Source organism: Corella eumyota, chromosome 4 (genome assembly GCF_963082875.1).
Source record: "Corella eumyota chromosome 4, kaCorEumy4.1, whole genome shotgun sequence".
NCBI lineage: Eukaryota > Metazoa > Chordata > Ascidiacea > Phlebobranchia > Corellidae > Corella > Corella eumyota.
Window position 1 is genome coordinate 17291713 of NC_137493.1, and position 19993 is coordinate 17311705.

Genomic DNA, 19993 nt, shown 5'->3' on the forward strand with positions numbered 1-19993 from the left:
CGAAGGGAATTAATTAATTAAGATATTTTAATCAATAAATGTTAGAATATATTTTTAATTTAAAACAATATTTTTTTAATTGTGAGATCATTTTTTAACTTAAACTTGGTTTTAAACTCATATTCAGCCTTGTTTTTTTAGGATGTTAGTGTTAAAGATTTTTTTATTTAACTCATGACTTAAAAATCGGTTTAATAAATAAATAAAAATTAAACATATAAAATATTTTTGGCGCGTAAATTTAATGATGTCACTTAATTACGTATTACTGTGTTTTATCACAAGGTTTGATTGTTACGTCATTGTTGTTTTTTGACTTGATGTCTTCAGTCAGTTTAAGTACGTTTTCAGTATGACGTTACTATCACCATGTGGACGTCATTCCATGAGGTCATCACCAAAATCATCCTGGTTAACGTTGGCGAGAAGTAAATTGGCTACAGTTGGATCTTGACATCCAACTTCAACAAATTCCTCCATTGTTATTATTCCTAAACAATGGGGGCATTGTTAATAGACAAATACTTTGTTATTAGACATTGCGACATTGTTAAAAGTAAATTTACCGTCTTTATCTTTGTCTAGCTCGGCGAATAAACCTTTTGCGAATACGAGCGGCGAAGGTAAATCTTCCTCCTCGCTAGGTGTCTCTGTCATGCCGTACATCGCCTTAAAAATAATTAATTTTAATTTTTGTAAGTTCAATAAAGTGTTATCCTAAATGGCATCAGACTACGAGCCGAAAGGTTTCGGGTTTGAGCCGCACCAATGCCACACTATTCGCTCTTGAACCCAACGTTTACAGATAGCTCAAACACACTAAAAGATGTTAGGTTCAAGCCGCACCAATGCCACACTATTCGCTCTTGAACCCAACGTTTACAGATAGCTCAAACACACTAAAAGATGTTAGGTTCAAGCCGCACCAATGCCACACTATTCGCCCTTGAACCCAACGTTTACAGATAGCTCAAACACACTAAAAGATGTTAGGTTCAAGCCGCACCAATGCCACACTATTCGCCCTTGAACCCAACGTTTACAGATAGCTCAAACACACTAAAAGATGTTAGGTTCAAGCCGCACCAATGCCACACTATTCGCCCTTGAACCCAACGTTTACAGATAGCTCAAACATACTAAAAGATGTTAGGTTCAAGCCGCACCAATGCCACACTATTCGCCCTTGAACCTAACGTTTACAGATAGCTCAAACATACTAAAAGATGTTAGGTTCAAGCCGCACCAATTCCACATTATTCGCACTTGAGCCCAGCGTTTACAGATAGCTTAAACACACCAAAAGGTTTTGGGTTTGAGCCACACCAATGCCACACTATTTGCCCTTGAGCCCAGCTTTTACAGATAGCTTAAACACACCAAAAGGTTTCGGGTTCGAGCCGCACCAATTCCACATTATTCGCCCTTGAACCCAACGTTTACAGATAGCTCAAACACACTAAAAGATGTTAGGTTCAAGCCGCACCAATGCCACACTATTCGCCCTTGAACCCAACGTTTACAGATAGCTCAAACACACTAAAAGATGTTAGGTTCAAGCCGCACCAATGCCACACTATTCGCCCTTGAGTCCAATGTTTACAGATAGCTTAAACACGTCACAACAACCCAATCAAATTGTAAACCCTTTAACTAAAGGTGATATTGAAAAAAGGCCTTATTTTAATACCTACTTTAAAACTACAAGTGTATCAGTAAACTTCTTATAAAGATTGTTGCAGTAGTGGCTATGGTATTGACTTTAAGTCAATTGTCACAAAGTTATCATAAATTTTTGCTAACTCTTTTATACGGAAACAAAGCGACAACAAATTGGCTTATTTCTTTTTTAAATGACATTGTGTTTTCCTTATTTATTTTGCCTTAATAAATTTCAGGGCGATGATTTAACATCGGTATTAGCAACTTATAAATAATTAATTCAGTTTTAATGTTCGCATCTAGTATATGATAATTAAATACTCTGTATATAAAACAGCAAATCGATATAACGATTTTTAATTTATTTTCTATAAATTTTGGCTTCAATTTATATTTTTTTAATAAAAAATTCTGCAAAAATATGTTTAATATCCTTATCTTAGAATTTTTTAAAGTTTGGTTTTAACATTTTTTTTATATTTAAATTAAAAGCCTGATGTCATTTTTCGGTTAGTGCGTGTTTTTTGGCCTGTTCGCTATATATTGTGCGAATAAATATTATAAAAATATTAAAAGATATGCATAACATTAATAAATAAGAACAAATGGCATGTGAAAAGGTCGTTTCAATTATTTTCTCGGGTCAATGTTTTTGTTTTTACGAATGAGTCACATTTTGGTATCAATCAAATCAAAGAAAAAATCAATTTTCTTCCTAGAAACCTATTTTCGGTTATTCTTAGTAATGCCACTAATTTTCAGTTTTCTAATTGATTCGCCAATTTAGTTATTCAATTATTGATCGCTCGAAACAAGACACTTGATTGGGTAGAATATAACGCGTTTGATGACGCTTATATGACGTAACAATACTCACACTTACATTAATTATTTAAATAAGTGAAATTAAAAGTAAACACTGTAAACAGTTGGAAAGCGAGAACGATTAAAAATACTTAGAATTTTAATAATTAACGTGGTTCAGTGTTATAATAATAGTAAACTTGGTCTGTTTATAAAGTTTTTGCAAGAACGCTATTGTCACAGTTTTAAGGTTAAAGTTGTGTTAAAAATTTAAATAAAAAATAAATTAAGTGTTTTTATGTAACCCTTTTATCCGAAATTGTTTCAATTTTTTTTCTAAAAATATTATAAACTTTTACACAAAAATAAACAAAATTTGAATCCAAAATTTGACCATAACTTTTACCCAAAAATAAACAAAATTTGAATCCAAAATTTGACCATAACTTTTACCCCAAAATAACTAAAATTTGAATCCAAAATTTCACTAAAACTTTTACCCCAAAATAACTAAAATTTGAATCCAAAATTTCACTAAAACTTTTACCCCAAAATAACCAAAATTTGAATCCAAAATTTGACCAAAACTTTTACCCCAAAATAAACAAAAATTTTTTTTTAATAAATCCAGTATTAATTTTTTTACTTAAATATTATAATATATAGTTGGTTTTTCTTACCCTTACTATTCCTAATATTTCATCAAAACTTAAAACTCCATCTCCGTTCTCATCGTAAAGATAGAAGGCAAGCGATAATTTTTGTTCAAGCGTTCCTTTGGATAAAACGCTCAAAGCAATCATAAATTCTCGAAAGTCGATTGTACCTTTAACAATTTATTTTTGGTAATTTATGTTTTGTACTGTGTTAAATATATAAAATTAAAGTTAAGTTTACGTTGTTATTTTTTGAGATAATTCAAATATTTGATATTGCAATTTTTTTTGTTAATATAGCTTTAATGTAATATAAACTTGCTGGTAAAGTTTCTTTTATTTAAAAAAAAAAAAAAAAATCAATTCGAATGCTTGAGCGCACTTTTGACGCAATTTGCGGAGCTATAAAAACTGAATTTTTACTCGGAACTAATTAACTTGATATTTTAATTAGTTATAAAATCAATTTTAAGTTTTCCAATTTAAAGTTATCGAATAAATAATGGCAGGATTAAAATAAGTTAAAAACAGAAATATAATTAGTTAATTTTGTTTTTTGTATTTTTTATCTTGTTATGACGTTGTTAGTATTTAAAATAAAAACGATTTATCTATTTAAAAATACATAAGAAAATATAAAAGTTATGATATTATTTAGTGGTAAGAAATTACAAATTAATATTTAACATCTTATTTTCTTATATTTTTTAAATATTTAAAAATGTGATTTACCAAAAAAAAACGATTTATCTATTTAAAAATACATAAAAAAATATAAAAGTTATGATATTATTTAGTGGTAAGAAATTACAAATTTATTTTTAACATCTTATTTTCTTATTTTTTTTAAATATTTAAAAATGTGATTTACCATCGTTATTTTGGTCAAAAGTTTTAAAAACTTTTTCAACTTTTTCTCTGACTCTGGCATCGTTTGGAAAAAAGTTTTTGTAAATTTTCCGGAATTGTTTTTTTGTTAAATGCCCGCTCGGATAATCCTTAAAAAAAGGTTTTTATTTAAAAAAAAAATTAAATATTTTAACGAATTGATTTAACTATCTAGTCTCAACATACAAAATCAATAATTTTTGTTAGATTTGATTAACGATATCTTATTTTAAAATAGATTTTAATTAGGAAAATTGGACATCATTATTTTTGAAAAAAAAGTGCTTACACATTTTAATTTTTAAAAACTGTTGCTTACTTCTAAAAACTTACGAAAAAACAACTTTTTAAATTTAAAAAAAAGTTTTAAAATATTGTACTAATTACCCTTATAAACTCGTTGTAATAACTTCGTAATTCGCCAATATCCAAACCAGTTTTATTTGACAAATCTTGAACAGCATTTGTATTCATTTCAGTTCTTCTATTTCTTTTATTCGAACCACAACAGCATTGCCCCATGTTTAGGCAATTAAAGACAAGTCTAATCAATAACAATATCACGTTTAAGAGCTTTTGTTTTATCTTATACGGTTTTATGTGATAGCATTCCCTTATATTTACCAATTTCCTTCTTTTCTTATTTCTCGTGCGCATTTTCTTTCATAATTTATAGGGTTTATGCAATATGTAGTAAAAAAACATGCTTGATGTTGCTATTATCTTGCCATTCACTTAATTAATGTTTTTTTAACAGCCTTAGAATATATATTTAACACTTAAATGGTAGGTTTAAATATAACTAATAATAGCCTGTAACAATATTGTTTGCGTTATTTTAAACACATTTATCCTGCACTTGTTTGCTTATTATGGTTCCAAATCTTAGATTTTGAAACATATTGTTATTGTCAATATTTTTATTCTTACTTATCCGAATTCTAAAATAAAATAACTTTGATCTTGTGTATATAAAGTTCTGAAATTTTAGTATGTTGTTTATTATCAGATTGTGTTTCAATTCTCTTAGTTATGAAATTTAATTATTACTAATTCGTTTTTTTTTTAATTTTAATTTTTTTAAATTTTATGTAAAACTAAATGCTTTTTTTTAAATTTGAAAAAAAGTAATCCAGTAACACAAATCGGTTACGGCAGTCTCGCACGTGTGTATGTAAACATTGATGCCACGTGATTTAAAGTTTTACAAGTAATTATTAAATAGTTAAATCCAATTTGCAAATTAGACAAGAGGTTAAGATTTTGTTCATTCTTCAGAGCATGAATTTAATTTCAAATAAAAATTTGACCGGCAGCGTGGTGTAGTGGTAAGAACACTTGCTACACCCCACATGGGGTCGTGGGTTCAATCCCCATTGACCTCATGCTGTAGCGCTCTTGAGAAAGGCGCTATAAACGGTATGAACTCCTGCTGAGCCAGCACTTAATCAGCAGTATAATTATCAGGAAATTATAATCTATAATATCCCAAACTGCCACAGGCAACTCGAGACTGGGTCGGAGTAACTAATGTTACTCTATGTTTAAGTCGCGCATTCGACTTTCCCACATCGAGGATAAAGATATATACAAAAAAAAAAAAAAAAAAAAATACTCCTAATAGGAAATTGCTGAATAGTTGGTCATGAATTGGATTGAAAAAAGGTAAAATTATTTTTGTTTCTTTTTTACTTATGTTTAAATGGTTTTAGTCGAGATATTAGATATTGGTTGTTTTTATAAGCAATTATATTATGTTTATTATATTTATTGGTAAATAAGATTTAAAAAGGCTTAGTTGAATGTTTATACAAAAAAAAACAATATATACAAAGTTTGTAAAAGAAAAAGTTCAGTACAAGTTTAAAATATTGAAATATTTTAGTTTCTCTTTAGTTAAATTTTTAGTTTGATTGTGATTTACTTAAAATTAATATTTATTCTGTTAAAAAATATTGTTTTTAATAAAAATGTTGTTACAGTTAAGCAAATGCAATAATATAAAATGAAAAATGGGTGTTAGAATGGTTAGTTAGTTTAACATGTTTTATGCTACGTTGATATAATTGACAGCTTGTTAAATCATTTATGGTAACAACTTTTTACTGTTTAGTTAAATATTAACAAATTATATTATTTAAAGTTTTTTACATTTAATTAATAGAACTAATTTAATTAATTAAATTAAAAATGTCCACTACACTTTAATAAATATAAATTTACAACATGTAAAATATTTTTAGTAACACCTTTTTACAGTTTAGTTAAATATTAAAAGATTTTGAGTTTTTAAACTTTCTGAATGAAAGCATTTTCTCTCGTGAACCCTCTACCTCGGTTGATGTTTAGTGGATTGTTTTTGCGAATACATTTGAATGGAGACACTTTAGGAATTTCTTGTTTTGAGGGGGAACTTTTATGCTTTATTTCAGGCTCCATTTCTGTGTCTATACCGCCCTCTGGCGGATATCGTTCGTAGCGAACTTGATGTTCTGAAAAATTTATTTTTAACTTTTTATATTTTAACCACTGAGTTTGACACTGAGTTTTGGTAAATGTAATTTAACATAGTAAGTAATTTCAAGGTAACTTAATAGTTTAAGGTTATTGGTTAGTAATTAATTTGTAAGTATTTAACCAATTGATATAAATAATTAATTTATTATGGTTAGTAATTAGGTTAATAGTTAATTTAGAAACAATTTATATGAGTGTGTTAATTGTGTAGTGTCTTTTAATAATTAATTTATTAATTTTTTCTATATTGTTATTTACCTGTGATTGGAGAAAGAGATTGAACTCTTGGGTCGAATGAAATTTTTCGAGCTTGTAATTTTCTACACAGAAAAAATAATTTTAAATATATTTTTATTGATAAATAAACAGTTTTGTGCGTACATTAAACAATCAAGTCATCTATTTTATTTTAAATATGTTTTTAAAGTTACCTTCCATCTTGTTTTCTTTGGTTGTTTAAAAGAATTGAAGAGTTAGTGTTGTTGTGTTTTGGCCTAAATCAAAAATAAAATATATTTAATTTTGTGTAAAAAGGAAAACTGATAATAAATAAATAGGTTTAACATTAACACTTGTTTTCAATTTATAGTTTTACTGAAACTAAAGTTGTTTATTGTTTATATATATTCTCTTTTTTTACTTGTTGTCATGTAAATGGGCTTGAGTTTTTTCGCGTTGAAATCTGTGAATTCGTTCTATAAAGATAAATAAAGAATTAGTATAAAAAATGTTTTTTTTACACGAAACAATTGCTTTTTAATATACATGTAAGAAAATAATAGTGAATAAAATAATAAGAATTATATTTATATAATCACAAGACGATATATAATCACAACTTTGTTAAAAACCAGAGCGGATTAAGTATTAATTTACCTCTGTTATCAAATGATAGTTTGTCAGTGTAGGTTGGTTGTGCTGGTTGGTCAGGAGATCTTTAAAAATTTAAATTTAATAAAAGTTGTATATTTTAGAAAACTTTTTTGTAGTTTAAAATCTTTGATCAAATAAAATAAATATGTTTATAGCTTTAGATTGGTAAATCTTATTTAAATGTTGTACTTTTGCTCAAAGTATAGGTTTTTAGTATTCTATTTAGTTTGGGGTTGCTTTTGACAGTTTTAAATGTTGTTTTTCTTGTAGCTTTTTGTTATAAATTTGTTAATTTAAATGTATAGAAATTGTATTGTTACCTTTTATGTTCTAGTTTACTTTCTAGTCTAGGCGGGCCATCAGGAACGTAAAAAATATGTTTTGTTGGACAATTGTTCAACTTCTTGTTGTCTCTATCTTGCCAGTGAGCATCTTTGGTTTAAGTTAAAAGATTTTGATTTAATTTTACAGATTTTGATTCAAAGTTACATTTATTATATTGCAGAAATAATCTATATTTGTTAAAGCTAACATGGAGCCAAAGTAGTAAGAAATGTTCATAAATTTTTTATTAAACTAAAAATGATTTTTACCATTACTTTGGTTTTGTTGATATTCATCTGTTGAGGTGTCATATTTGTTGCTGTAAGAGCTTAAATCACTTTGGTCAATGTTGTTGCGATATTTATGTTGGTTTGGTCTGGGTAAAATTAATTGTTTTATTGTTATTTTTGAAGCCTAATATAAAAATCCCTTTACTGCAGACTCTATTATAAAGTTTGTTATAGAAATGCACTTGCAAAATTTCTAAAATTGTACAACAATTGTTTTATCATAAAACTTTGAACTAACTTTTGTTGACTTCTTTTTGATTGTGTAGCCCATAACTCAGAATCATATCCATGTTTTTTGTAACCATAATTACTTTGATCGAATGCTGCATTGTTGTAAGAATATTTCATCTGAGGTGATATCTAAAAAAAGTTAACTTAATTTGTTTGTTATAAGTTATGTAAGGAAAGATAAGGTATTGTGTTGTATTTATATTGAATTTTATTAAAATTTTGTTGGGTATAAATTGCTTTTTGAAATTGTTTAATATTTAAATGACAGTATTATACCTTAAGGCTTTAAACAATATATATGCATGTGTTCTTACTATATTGTCATCATAATAACTATTGTTATGATAACTCCCTGGTTGATCTAAGTTTGATTTGTTGTAAAACATTGGAACTCCAGGTATGCTCATATTTCCAACAAATGCACTCGGTCTAAAAATATATTGTTTTGAGTAAATATTTGCAAAGATTGATACAATATGGCAACAATGGTATGGCAATTGGTAAAGAAAAGTAATTGGTAAAGAATTTTGTTTAAGGCCAAAGTTCTCGTTAGCTTGTGAGATTAAAGTCTTCGGTTCAATCCCATTGCTACCATAATAACATAATACATTAGGCTTATTGCATTACTTCTTCTTTAATTTAGTTGAAGAGAATAGGCTATAAAGTTTTCAAAGTTTTGTAAAATTAATTTTTAACCTTTTATCAAATGAAGGTCGAATATATTCATTTTCAACTTCTGTCACGCTATCTGATTCTGGTTTCTTATGAGATCCATGTTTCTTTTTATGACGTAATTTCTTCTTAGTTGGTTTGGGTTCATCTTTTTTTAATTTTTTAACAAATTCTAATAACAAAAAATAATTACTTAAATATGTTTTTATAATTGTGTACAATTACAATTTTAATTTGGTTAAAAATGTACAGTAACTTAATTTAAAAATCAATATTGAGATTAATTGCCTTTGCTTTTTGTGAATTAATTTAACATAAACTTATAATAATTTGATCATTGGGTAAAAATCAATATTAAAAAAATGTTGAAAGTGCTTGACATTAGTTTGAAGTGTTTTGCTTACGTGATTTATGATTTGATGGTTTTACTTTGATCACTTTAACTTGGGTTTCATTTTTTCGCTTTTTTTGAATATATAAAAAGAATAAAAGTGCTAGAATAAGTAAAACCAAACAAAAAAGTAAACTGGGTAGAAGAGCGGAAAGTAAATGAGCTCGTTCATGCTGGGCACTTTCTTCATCTAAAAAAAATTTTTAATAAAGTTTCTATATTGTTAAAGTTTTTATTTTCAAGTTGGCAGCACACGTTTATTTAAATATGCTACAAATGTTACAATATAATGTGTATAAAAAGTTGATACTACTTTAAAAAATGTAAACATTTAAAAATATATATATCTTGAAGTCTGCTATATAAGCTAACATGTAGTGTGTCAAAATTGATATTACTCCAAAAAATGTCGAAAATCAAGTGAAAAATGTTAAAATTTTTGTACCAGCAAATGTTCATCTTAAAATGTGTTACAAGTGTTACCAAATAAGGTGTATAAAAAGTTGACTTTTCTTCAAAAAATGTTAATTTAAATAAAAAATATGTTAAAAGTTTGTACCAGTTTCACAATGAGTTCCAGTGAATCCATGTTTACATTCACACCTGTAAGTTGCCCCGTTCTCCCGACATAATCCCTCATTTAAACATGGGTCAGGATTGCAAGAGGTTATCACTAGGATTTATTAAAATTTTATTTGCTTGTCAATAAAAAATATATTTGTAATGTGGTTATGCAACTTGATATTTATCTTTTTAGTTTGTTAAGGGTTGGTTGGTGAAATTTAAAATATTCTTATTGATAAAACTGATAAAATTTAAAGATTGTATGGAAGTTTGAAATTTATTTTAAATGCTATGGTAATTATATGATGATAAAATTCAATTACAGATTTAAAGTAATCAAAAATTATATTAAATTAAGATAAGTTGCTTTAACTTTTCTTACAAGTTTCGCAATTATTTCCCTGATATCCACTTTTACACAAACACGAATAAGAATCTCTTTCAACTGAACATAAACCTTCATTTAAACATGGTTGTGATGCACAAGCACTTGCTTCTGTAATTGAAAAATTTGTTGTTAAAAATTAGATATATACATATTAGTAACTACAGCTTACTGTTTTTGCACAGTTGATTTATATTAGCTTGATTTAGGAAACTAAGCTGTAGCTGTACAAAATGCTTCACTTGAATTATTTCATGCAATATATAGTTTAAGATAAATAATTTGGTTAATCTCTATTTGACATTTGTAATAGGTTTGGTTTATTTGTAAGCGCTGCAAGCCTTTACTCTAATTTTTTTTCCAATTTTCAAGCCCCCATAAGCATTCTAAATAAAGCATTTGCCTATTGCGCTTTGTAATACCATTATTGGTGTCTCCTATAGGGTTTTTATTATTATTTTTCCCAGGTAAATGGCTATCAGGGTTCTTTATATCAGGGTTGTTATTATCAAGTTTGTTATTTTTGGGGTTCTTATTATCAGGGTTATTAGGTGGAGCTGTTGGTTCGGGCTCATCTAATTAACATTATATCAGTTGTAATTGTTGTTGCTTTAATGGGTGAATTTTGTGTTTTTTTTAAGACTCAAGGTTTTATGTTCGATTCCCACCAGTCCTACATTTTAGTGTTTTTATAGAACTTACTTTTCAAAACCCCCAAAAAATAATTTTTAGCCTAATAAACAGACATTATTGCCTAGTTTATCTGGAAAATCATGATTTGGCTAGAATGATTAAAATTACTTTTGGCCAAACATTGCCTCATGTTAAAACCTTACCCCCATCACAATGTACTCCTTCAAAATCTGGGGTACAAACACAGTTATAACCCCCTGGTCCATATTCACAAGTTCCCCCATTTAAACAGGGTGAAGGGTCACAAGCATCTGCAAAATATTATAAAGTTTGTTGCATAGTTTGGAATACATCTTACAAAAATAATTTTGTTTCTGCTAAAGGAGCTTATGTGTAATGTATTTATGGTTAAGTTTGAAAGTTAGTATCTGATCTAATTTGTTGTATAAAAAAGGTGTTTGTTGTTTGAATTAATTTTTTTAAATATAAGACTATAATATATATTTGTTCAATTTTTGCTGATTCTAAATAAAGATATTTGTGTTTGTTTTTATTTATTTGTGTATTTTTTAATTATTTTACAAATTTTCTTAATTATTGACGTCATAATTACACCTACCTTCGTCACAGTTAACGCCACCGAACCCCGGTTCACAAATACACTCATACATAGAGGGATGATCGACACAATGCCCGCTATTGTGACATGGATTGCTATCACATTCGTCCAAGTCGATCTCACATTGTTGGCTCGTAAAGCCTTCAACACACGCACATTTGTAACTAAAAAAAGGGGGTTAAATTGTTACGCATTGAAAAGACTTAAGATATATAAGGCGTATAAAAGATGCTTTAACACATAGTTATCTTGGTTCTAGAAAACATATTCTAGTTAATAAAAAAAAGCTTCGTTCGTTTTACGAATATGAGTTTCAACATCCCAAATCAACCTTTACAATTACCCATTCATGACCAGATATTGCCATATAAAATGTATGTGTAAAAGGTAATTTAAATACTTGAGAGGGGAATGTAACAAACCTGTCGATGTCGTTGACACAAGTTCCTCCATTCTGACAAGGTTCTGACGAACATTCATTTATTTCTACATAAAAATATTTAAATGTTAAAGGAACAACCCCTATTGCGTTAATATGGCTTGTTGAATTTTAATTAAATCTGTAAAGTCGACGTTTTAACGTTAATGAGGTTTTGTATTTTGAAAGTTTTACCTTCTTGGCAATTAGACCCAGTAAACCCATCCTTACAAACACAGGAATAACCATCAACCTCGTCGTTACAGGTTCCTTCATTCTCACAAGGACTTCCCTCACAATCATCAATATCTAAAACGTTTAAAATGCGGTTTTACATTAAGTGAGGAACCATATCTGGGATCGGGAAAAACTTAGGACCGTAAAGTACGGAAAGGAATTTGCTAAAACCGCAAAGTACGAGTGATTCCATAGTTGTACACTTACCGATCTCACAGTTCTCTCCCCTATATCCTCTTATACAAACGCAGTTGTATCCATCCATCTTATCTTCGCATGTTCCCCCGTTTTGACATGGCTCCGACTCGCACTCGTTTAACTCTGAATAACATAGACTGGTTTAAATTAAATTTTAAAGCGGTTGTACATAACAGAAACGGTATTAAGAATGTTCGCAAGAAAAAGTTTCTACTTACTAATAAAAGTACCTACCTTCCCCACAATGTTCACCCGTAAACCCTCCGCTACACTCGCACTTGTAACTATTCACTTCATCAACACAGCTTCCTCCATGCTGGCACGGATCAGATTCACATTCGTCTATATCTTAACATTAAGTTAAATGTAGTATGTTTGTTTTTATGTGAAGTGGTCGATTTTATAGGCTAATTAAATCATAAATTTTGTTTACTTTAGCAAGTGTGCACTAGTTTAACTATACTAGTGTAGTCTATAGTTGGGTTTTTGTTTGTTGTAATATGGTCGCATTACTTAACTAATATTTGTCCGCGATAATTTACCTGCACCACAAACAGTAGTTTTATTTATTTAGAAGGCCTATAAATTGGACATACATATATATATATACATATATATCGTCCATTAAGCTTCATTATATTTAAATTATATATAAAATTAAACATAATTTGATTGTTTTTTTGCTGTAAATGGTAATTTAATTGTATTCAGACTTACTAGTTTCGCAGTTTTCTCCAGTAAAACCTTCCAAACATTCGCATTCATACATATCAAACTCAGGTGTTGTGCATTCGCCATCATTCTCACATGGAACCTCCTCACATTCGTCCAAATCTAAACATTTATAAAGGTTAAAAAAAGTTGAAAATTGGTATGCGTCAGGCCCAAAGTTCCTTTGTAAATTTTTTTTATTTTTTGCGCCTTAATGAAGTTAAACACAATAAGTATAACATTAATGCGACGGGAAAAAATGACAAAATCAATTCCATAATTTAAAACACTTAAAGATTTTAAAGTATATTATGGCATGGTCACCAAAGCCAGTTGTTTCCAACTAGAAAACAATTTAAACAAAAAAAAAACTAACTAATAAACTTAAAATGTTTAAAACTGGCAATTAATATTAGTTAATATTTAATTTGGTCATAAACTCAATAACCTTTGTAGTGAATGGTAGTTTATGTTAAAGTGGGCTTGTAAAAGTTTAAAATATCCTGTTAATGTTATTACTAATTAATTAGAATAATATTTAGTGATAAATCAAGTACGCTGGTGAATATATAAGTGTCATTTAAGTTTCATTTTGTATAGCTTTAACATGTACTTGATCTTTTAAAGTGCATACAAGTTATTACTATTTGCAATATCAACTTTAAGCAGCATAATTTGTGATTTTACATCACATAAAAATTAGGTAATTTACCTTCCCCACAAACTTGGCCAGTCCATCCCGATTGACAATCACAAAACCACCCTTCTTCTTTACTATCGTCTAATTCACATGTTGAGTTGTTTTCACATGGTTGACTCAGGCAGTAATCGTATCTTTCAACTTAAATTTAAAGTGGTTTATTACTTAAATAAGATGTTGTGGTGTATTTATTGGAAAAATTAGTAAGTGGTGCTGAACTAGAGGGCGCGCGGTTAGATACCCATTTTAGTAGCGCTCAAATGTCTGGCCGGTTAGCTCAGTTGGTTAGAGCGTCGTGCTAATAACGCGAATGTCGCGGGTTCGATCCCCGTACTGGCCACCACCTTGCCTCGATAGCTCAGTTGGGAGAGCGTCAGACTGAAGATCTGAAGGTCCCTGGTTCAATCCCGGGTCGGGGCAAATTTTTTATTTTTTTAAATTAATTACTTACTTACTATGCTTGATTAAAATAAAAATTAATTAATGAAAACTAATTAAATGTAGTTCTTTATTTAATTTTTTAAATAGATGCAAATTCGGAATACTTATTTTTGCAGTTTTTGAATATTTTTAAAGGGTAATAATTTTTACTTAATAAAATATTTCTTTACAGTTTAAGCAAATTTAAATTGTTAAAAAACTTTAAAATTTAAAGATTCTTACTTCTATATTTAGCAAGAAAGCCGGTATATTCAACACTGTCATCAGACACAAATTTAATGATTGGATTTCCAGTTCCGTTTTTGTGGAGAATTTCGTCCGCGTCTCTTCGTTCTTCGCGTCCACAAAACTTCGTAGCGTCGCTATCATCGGAAAACTTAATGCTGAACAACAGGTAACTTATTTTAATCTTATCAAATATGGTTCGTTTCTAAGGCGCTATAAACGGTCTGAACTTCTGCTGAGCCAGCACTTAATCAGCAGCATATTTATCGGGCATTTATAATCTATAACATCCCAAACTGCCAAAGTCAACTCGAGACTGGGTCAGGGTAACAAATGTTACTTTATGTTTAGGTCGTTAAGTTGACTTTCCTACACCAAATATAACTACATACAAAAAATTATTAAAGTTTTTTTACACATTTCAAAAGTTTACCTTACAAAATCGTAAGAACATGCTCCGTTATTATCCGCTTCTATGTCTAACAATTCAAAATCAAAGAAAACTTTATCAGGTTCTCTTGCAATTGTATCCCACTGACAGTTCATGTCGGATTGGTAATTTTCCGGATAATTTTCGTGGGTCAGATCTCCGGTTAATCCGGGTAATGTACCTCCACAACCTTGTTGGTTAGTTGTTCGTATCCGCGCTAAAAATAATTCCGTAAATAAAAGTTAAATCCGCAAAAACTTAAAGATCCGTGTAAAAAATAAAAACATTTTGAAATTAAAATTGCTTTTCGAAATCGTTTTTAACTTTTAAATAACAAATTTTTGCAAAAAATCTTACCCAGTATAATAGCTAATAGAAAGACTTTCTCAGATTTGCGAAACATTTTTTGTTTAATTTTTTAAATCCCAGTTTTGCTCTTATTGAAACTTTTAAAAACTTAACTAATGACTTAACATCCAGCACTAAAAATACAAAGTATTAAAATTATAAAATGGAAAAATACTAAATATATTTTTTTAATTTAAACTACCATACTTAAATTTCTTAAATAGCTTTCTTACCTAAACAAAAATAATTTTAAAACCAGAAAAAAAATTTAAATTTTTTCCAATATTTAAACACGTATTTAATTAATGACAAGTAGGATAACGTTTAGTTTAACAAAAAATTAAAGTGCTCTTAACTTGAAGTGTTTATGAACATAATTAATAAAATGTTCAAATATTTTCTCAAACCGGATGTAAAAAGTGTAATAATTAATTTAATTATTAAAGTAAATAAAATTAATTTTCAAATATTTAAAATGTTAAGTGGTCAAATTTAAATTATTAAGCGTTAACACATAATTGTTATGATTTAAATTATAAAAAAAATGCTTTTTTTGTGATTTACAATTTTGTTTTTAATTTTAAAAAAATATAATCGAGTATTAAATTTTATACGGGTTTTATATCAAAAATTCAAATTGCATTAAATATTTAAGAAAATTAAATTAAAAATAAGATAGTGCGTTTACACCTTACTAAATATATCTTAAAACACGGTTCAAGTAATTGAATTACAAACATTTACCATGAAATATTTATGTTTGTAAAAAATCATGGAGTTATTTTACCATAAGTCAGGAAATCATTGATTTCCTTATTTTCGTTTACTTTAAAATCATGGCTGGTATTGTAATCGGTTAAACAACAGTTTAGAGATGATTTAGTTTAGATTTCTCAGGCTAAGTTCTGTTAAATTTTAAGTAGATTTCGCATTAAAAATTAACGCCTAACTGTTTTACTAAAGAGATATATAAACAGCATAGGTAAAACTTATAGCTTACAATATTTAAAACTTTGTTTTATAATTTAGGTTGTGAATAGAATTTAAAATGAAAATAAGTGTTTTAGGTATTAAACTGATTGTATTTGCTACATTAACTCTATGTGTGACGTGTACAAATGGTCCTGATGACGTCATGCAAGATGAACTTAATGAACGACTTCTGTCGGTTTTAGCGGATGAATACAAAACAAAAGGTTGTTTAAAAAATTATTTTAAAGTGTTCAATTTCTAAATTTGTATTTTTGTTTTTAGAAAATATTCAAAATGTTGAGACAGATGAATCAAAGAAGAATAAGAATGTTGTTCAACATCAAAACTTAAAGTTGGATCTAACTCTTCCTAAAATCCACATTTCCAGGGTAAGCTTTCTTTAATATGATACTTAATACGCATTAAGGTTCTATAGTTAAAAAGCATTTCCTTAAGCATTAAACTATTCAATATTCCATATATGGGATGTTTTGTTATATAAACATTGTGTCGTTTATTTATATTTATAAGCCTTAAGAATACTGATTCAATAATGTTGTTACAGGACGATACTTATCTATGTAAAACGTACAAACTAGATGACCTAAAAACACTGTATATAAGTAAGTAAAATATACTTTGATATTTGACTTTTAATGTGTTTAAGTACCCAATATAGTGAACTTTAATTTATTTTATATCTGTTTGTTATTAGCTGGATATCAGCCCAAACACACCAAGAATATTGCGCATCATATGTTATTGTTCGGCTGCCTTAAACCTGGATATACCAATCAAACTTTATGGTAAGTTTTCAATACTTGTTGATTAGAACGTTTTTTTTTGTATTTCGTATCCTTGATGTGGAAATGTCAACTTTTACGACTTTACTATAGAACAAATTTTTTTACCCTGACTCGGTCTCAAGTTGGCTTTGGCAGCTTGGAATATTATTATTAATTGCCTGAAAATTTATGCTGATTGTTTTTTGCCTAACGGAAGTTTAGACAATTTATAGCGCATTGCTAAAGGACGCTTCAACACACACGGAAGCAGTGGGTATCAAACAAAGGACTTGTTCTAACCACTACATCACGCTGATAGCAAGTTTTTACTTAAATGTTATTTCAGGGATTGCGAAGGTGAAATGTCAGATGCTTCACCAAACAACAACAACGATGACTTAAAAGGTACAAGTGCTTTACCCAAGGGTAGGGTTTGTGCAGAAGGTGACAATATCTTATATGCTTGGGGGAATGATGCACCAGAACTACAATTACCAAAAAATGTTGGGTTTGAAGTCGGGGCAAACACAAATGTCAAGTATCTGACATTGCAAGTTCACATCAGAACCAAAAAGAAAGCAAACGGTAAATATGTTGATTGTGCCCAGGTTATTATTTGTGTCTTCGTTTAAAATGGCCGCTTGTTTGTCCAGTTGTCATTATATGGTCAATATGGTAAATACCTGAGCACCGGGAACGACAGTTTTAGTTTAAAGGCCTTCAAATTGGATACTTATACATATATTTCGTCCACTAAGCTTTATTATGTATAGCTTGTTACTGTTATTAATTCTTTCCTAACCAGTTTTTTTATTTACAGAAATAGGGGTTAAAGGCACTGGTTTGGATGTAATAGCTACAACTCAACGTCTACCTAACGTAGCAGGGATTTATGATTTTGCGAGTGACATTGGTTCGATTTCCCCTCACAGCACTCTTAATATGGATATTGTGTGTAGGTATGTAGGTGTATGAATTTAAAAAAAATATTGTATATAATCTTTACTACATGAGGTCCCTTGCTCGATCTCTACTGATCTCATGCTGTAGCGCCCCTGTGTAAGGCGCAATAAACAGTATAAACTCCTACTGAGCTAACACTTATCAGCAGAATAATTATCGGGCAATTATAATCAATAATATCCAGAACTGCAAAAGGCAGCTCACGACTGGATCGAGTAACGGATGTTACTCTATGTTTAGGTCGTGAAGTCAACCTTTCCACAAGGATAAATAAATAAAAAAAATCAAGTAGACTCAATTTTATATTTTAGGTACAACAGCGATATACCGATGCACCCGTTTGCATTTCGGGTTCACACTCACAAGTTAGGAGTCGAGGTCATGGGATACCGGGTTCGAAACCAGAGGTGGACATTGTTAGGTGATATAAGTCCACAATTACCGCAAGCGTTTTACTCGATGAAAAATCAAAATATTGTTATCAAGAAAGGCGACTGGCTGGTAAGAAATATTTTGTCTATATACTTATGTATCTATTTTAATTCAATTTTTAGTTAGTCTTTTTTTGTGTGTGCAAAAGTTTTCTGCTTTGGTGTAGCGTTTTTTTAGACTTTTTTTACATTTATTTAGCCTTGATGTGGAAAGGTCAACTTCATAGCTTTAACACAAAGTAACATCAGTTACTTTAGCCCATTCTTGAATTGCCTTTGACAGTTTGAGTTATTATTAAATTTAATTGCCTGTTAATTAAATTGCATTGGCTCAGCAAGAGTTTATTTTGTTTATAGCGCCTTACTCGAGGGTACTACAGCATAACACTAGACCAGGACATGAAAATATGTAAAAATTAAAGTTTATATTTTAGGCTGCAAGATGTGTAATGCACAACTTCCGTGATAGAGTAACTTACTTGGGACCTAAACACACAGATGAGATGTGCAACTTCTATATAATGTACTCTACACCTAAGCATTTGTTGGGAAACAAAACTCTGGTCACTCGGGATTGCACTCATGGATATCCTTGGACACATTGGCGAAATTATTTTCTACATTTTCCTTTTAATTACAACTAAAATCGATATTCAAAAAATTGAAATTTCATTTTTGATAAGAGTTACTTTTTAAAGACTTGTTTTTTTTTACTGAACTAAAAGCATTTAATATAACTTTGTATTTTTTATTGCATATAAATTCAGCTTATGAACAGTTTATTTGTTGTATTTTGCAAGATAAAGTTATTTAAATAAATTTAGATTGGGGATAAAAATATTTATTATGTGGTTAAAATATTTAAAAATATTCCTACGCACGTTGGGGCTTTTAAGCAGTTTTGCAATCTATTGTGTCTTCAGATGAAAACAATAACAAAACTTGGGGCAACTTAAACACGTGGAATTAAACATAGTTTAACAGGGTAAAGGGAAATATCTAAGAATCAAGTTGTATTATATTTGTAAGCTGTTGGACAACGACATTATTATTACGTTAGTCAGTCTGTCAGTTAGTTGAAAGGGTTGTTTATTGTATAAAACTGTAAAATGGCGTTAAACTAACTGACTAACTACAAATTAGTAAAGTTTGTAAAAAGTTAATTAATTAGTAAAGTTTTGGGACTGTTACTTGTTATTTATGTTAATAGATTAAGTTTAATGTAACTTAGGAATTTCTGTAACTTTTGTTTATTTTTTTAGTGAATTTATAGATTTAAAATATATTTCATTTTATAAATAGCTAATGTTTTAAATAAAATGACCAACCTACGGCCTAAGGAATGGATTACAGCTGTTTTGTCTCGGTTAGATAAACTGGTAAGTTTGTTGAACATTTTAATATTATTTTTTTGTTTGTAGGTGTTGTCATTATAAACAGCTTTAAAACTTATATGTTTTGTGAGATAAATAATCGGCAAAGGTTAATCTTAAACTGCCATAAAATGTGTGAATTTCACTGAAACTGGGAAGCTATAATTAAAGGATCTCAAGATTGGCAAAAACTATTTAAACTATTTTTACCGGCATAAATCTTAGACATAAAACAATTATGTTGCATGGTGT

General features: G+C 29.0%; 4 protein-coding genes and 2 non-coding genes across 7 annotated transcripts in view; 4 read left to right on the plus strand and 2 right to left on the minus strand.

Annotated features, from left to right (window-relative positions):
- Positions 1 to 378: 378 nt before the first annotated feature.
- On the minus strand, positions 379 to 4532 carry LOC145750421 (neurocalcin-delta-like). The gene is made up of 5 exons (XM_082566460.1): positions 4398 to 4532; positions 3994 to 4120; positions 3147 to 3292; positions 567 to 669; positions 379 to 491 (listed from the first exon to the last, which is right to left on the minus strand). The coding sequence occupies exons 1-5, from the start codon at positions 4530 to 4532 to the stop codon at positions 379 to 381; spliced, it is 624 nt and encodes a 207-aa protein (XP_082422586.1).
- Positions 4533 to 6299: 1767 nt separating this feature from the next.
- On the minus strand, positions 6300 to 15272 carry LOC145750982 (uncharacterized). Its single transcript, XM_082567050.1, has 25 exons — positions 15227 to 15272; positions 14873 to 15086; positions 14437 to 14597; positions 13786 to 13914; positions 13080 to 13196; positions 12597 to 12710; positions 12372 to 12485; positions 12123 to 12236; positions 11932 to 11995; positions 11510 to 11673; positions 11094 to 11201; positions 10680 to 10832; positions 10255 to 10368; positions 9868 to 9981; positions 9322 to 9498; positions 8942 to 9065; positions 8560 to 8674; positions 8253 to 8374; positions 7994 to 8100; positions 7721 to 7832; positions 7404 to 7462; positions 7168 to 7222; positions 6959 to 7021; positions 6786 to 6847; positions 6300 to 6502 (listed from the first exon to the last, which is right to left on the minus strand). Exons 1-25 carry the CDS (start codon positions 15270 to 15272, stop codon positions 6300 to 6302), a joined length of 2925 nt encoding a protein of 974 aa, XP_082423176.1.
- On the plus strand, positions 14040 to 14113 carry Trnai-aau (transfer RNA isoleucine (anticodon AAU)). The gene has a single exon. It is a non-coding gene; the product is annotated as a tRNA-Ile (tRNA).
- Trnaf-gaa (transfer RNA phenylalanine (anticodon GAA)) lies at positions 14121 to 14193 on the plus strand. Its single transcript has one exon. It is a non-coding gene; the product is annotated as a tRNA-Phe (tRNA).
- A 982-nt stretch (positions 15273 to 16254) lies between the features above and the next one.
- LOC145750601 (putative peptidylglycine alpha-hydroxylating monooxygenase 1) lies at positions 16255 to 19145 on the plus strand. The gene is made up of 8 exons (XM_082566670.1): positions 16255 to 16413; positions 16472 to 16578; positions 16755 to 16812; positions 16905 to 16995; positions 17321 to 17559; positions 17795 to 17933; positions 18249 to 18438; positions 18803 to 19145. The coding sequence occupies exons 1-8, from the start codon at positions 16266 to 16268 to the stop codon at positions 19010 to 19012; spliced, it is 1182 nt and encodes a 393-aa protein (XP_082422796.1). The 5' UTR covers positions 16255 to 16265; the 3' UTR covers positions 19013 to 19145.
- Positions 19146 to 19629: 484 nt separating this feature from the next.
- LOC145751246 (neurofibromin-like) overlaps positions 19630 to 19993 on the plus strand; it is a 30042-nt gene continuing 29678 nt past the window's right edge. For both annotated transcript variants that reach the window (XM_082567352.1, XM_082567353.1), the window contains exon 1: positions 19630 to 19747. In XM_082567352.1, the coding sequence (XP_082423478.1) occupies positions 19688 to 19747 (60 nt within the window). In that variant the 5' untranslated portion in view covers positions 19630 to 19687. The remainder of the gene's footprint in view (positions 19748 to 19993) is intronic.

Excerpts from the sequence above, each read along its gene's own strand:
- LOC145750421 (XM_082566460.1), bottom strand. The coding sequence starts at position 4,532 with ATGGGGCAATGCTGTTGTGGTTCGAATAAAAGAAATAGAAGAACTGAA. Across the intron at positions 670-3,146 it reads AAATATTAGGAATAGTAAGG|GCGATGTACGGCATGACAGA; the intron begins GTAAGAAAAACC and ends ATTATTTTTAAG. Across the intron at positions 492-566 it reads GCTAGACAAAGATAAAGACG|GAATAATAACAATGGAGGAA; the intron begins GTAAATTTACTT and ends CCCATTGTTTAG.
- LOC145750982 (XM_082567050.1), bottom strand. The coding sequence starts at position 15,272 with ATGTTTCGCAAATCTGAGAAAGTCTTTCTATTAGCTATTATACTGG. Across the intron at positions 13,197-13,785 it reads TGGCCAAGTTTGTGGGGAAG|ATTTGGACGAATGTGAGGAG; the intron begins GTAAATTACCTA and ends ATAAATGTTTAG. Across the intron at positions 8,675-8,941 it reads CGACCTTCATTTGATAAAAG|ACCGAGTGCATTTGTTGGAA; the intron begins GTTAAAAATTAA and ends ATATATTTTTAG.
- LOC145750601 (XM_082566670.1), top strand. The coding sequence starts at position 16,266 with ATGAAAATAAGTGTTTTAGGTATTAAACTGATTGTATTTGCTACATTA. Across the intron at positions 16,813-16,904 it reads CCTAAAAACACTGTATATAA|CTGGATATCAGCCCAAACAC; the intron begins GTAAGTAAAATA and ends GTTTGTTATTAG. Across the intron at positions 18,439-18,802 it reads TCAAGAAAGGCGACTGGCTG|GCTGCAAGATGTGTAATGCA; the intron begins GTAAGAAATATT and ends TTTATATTTTAG.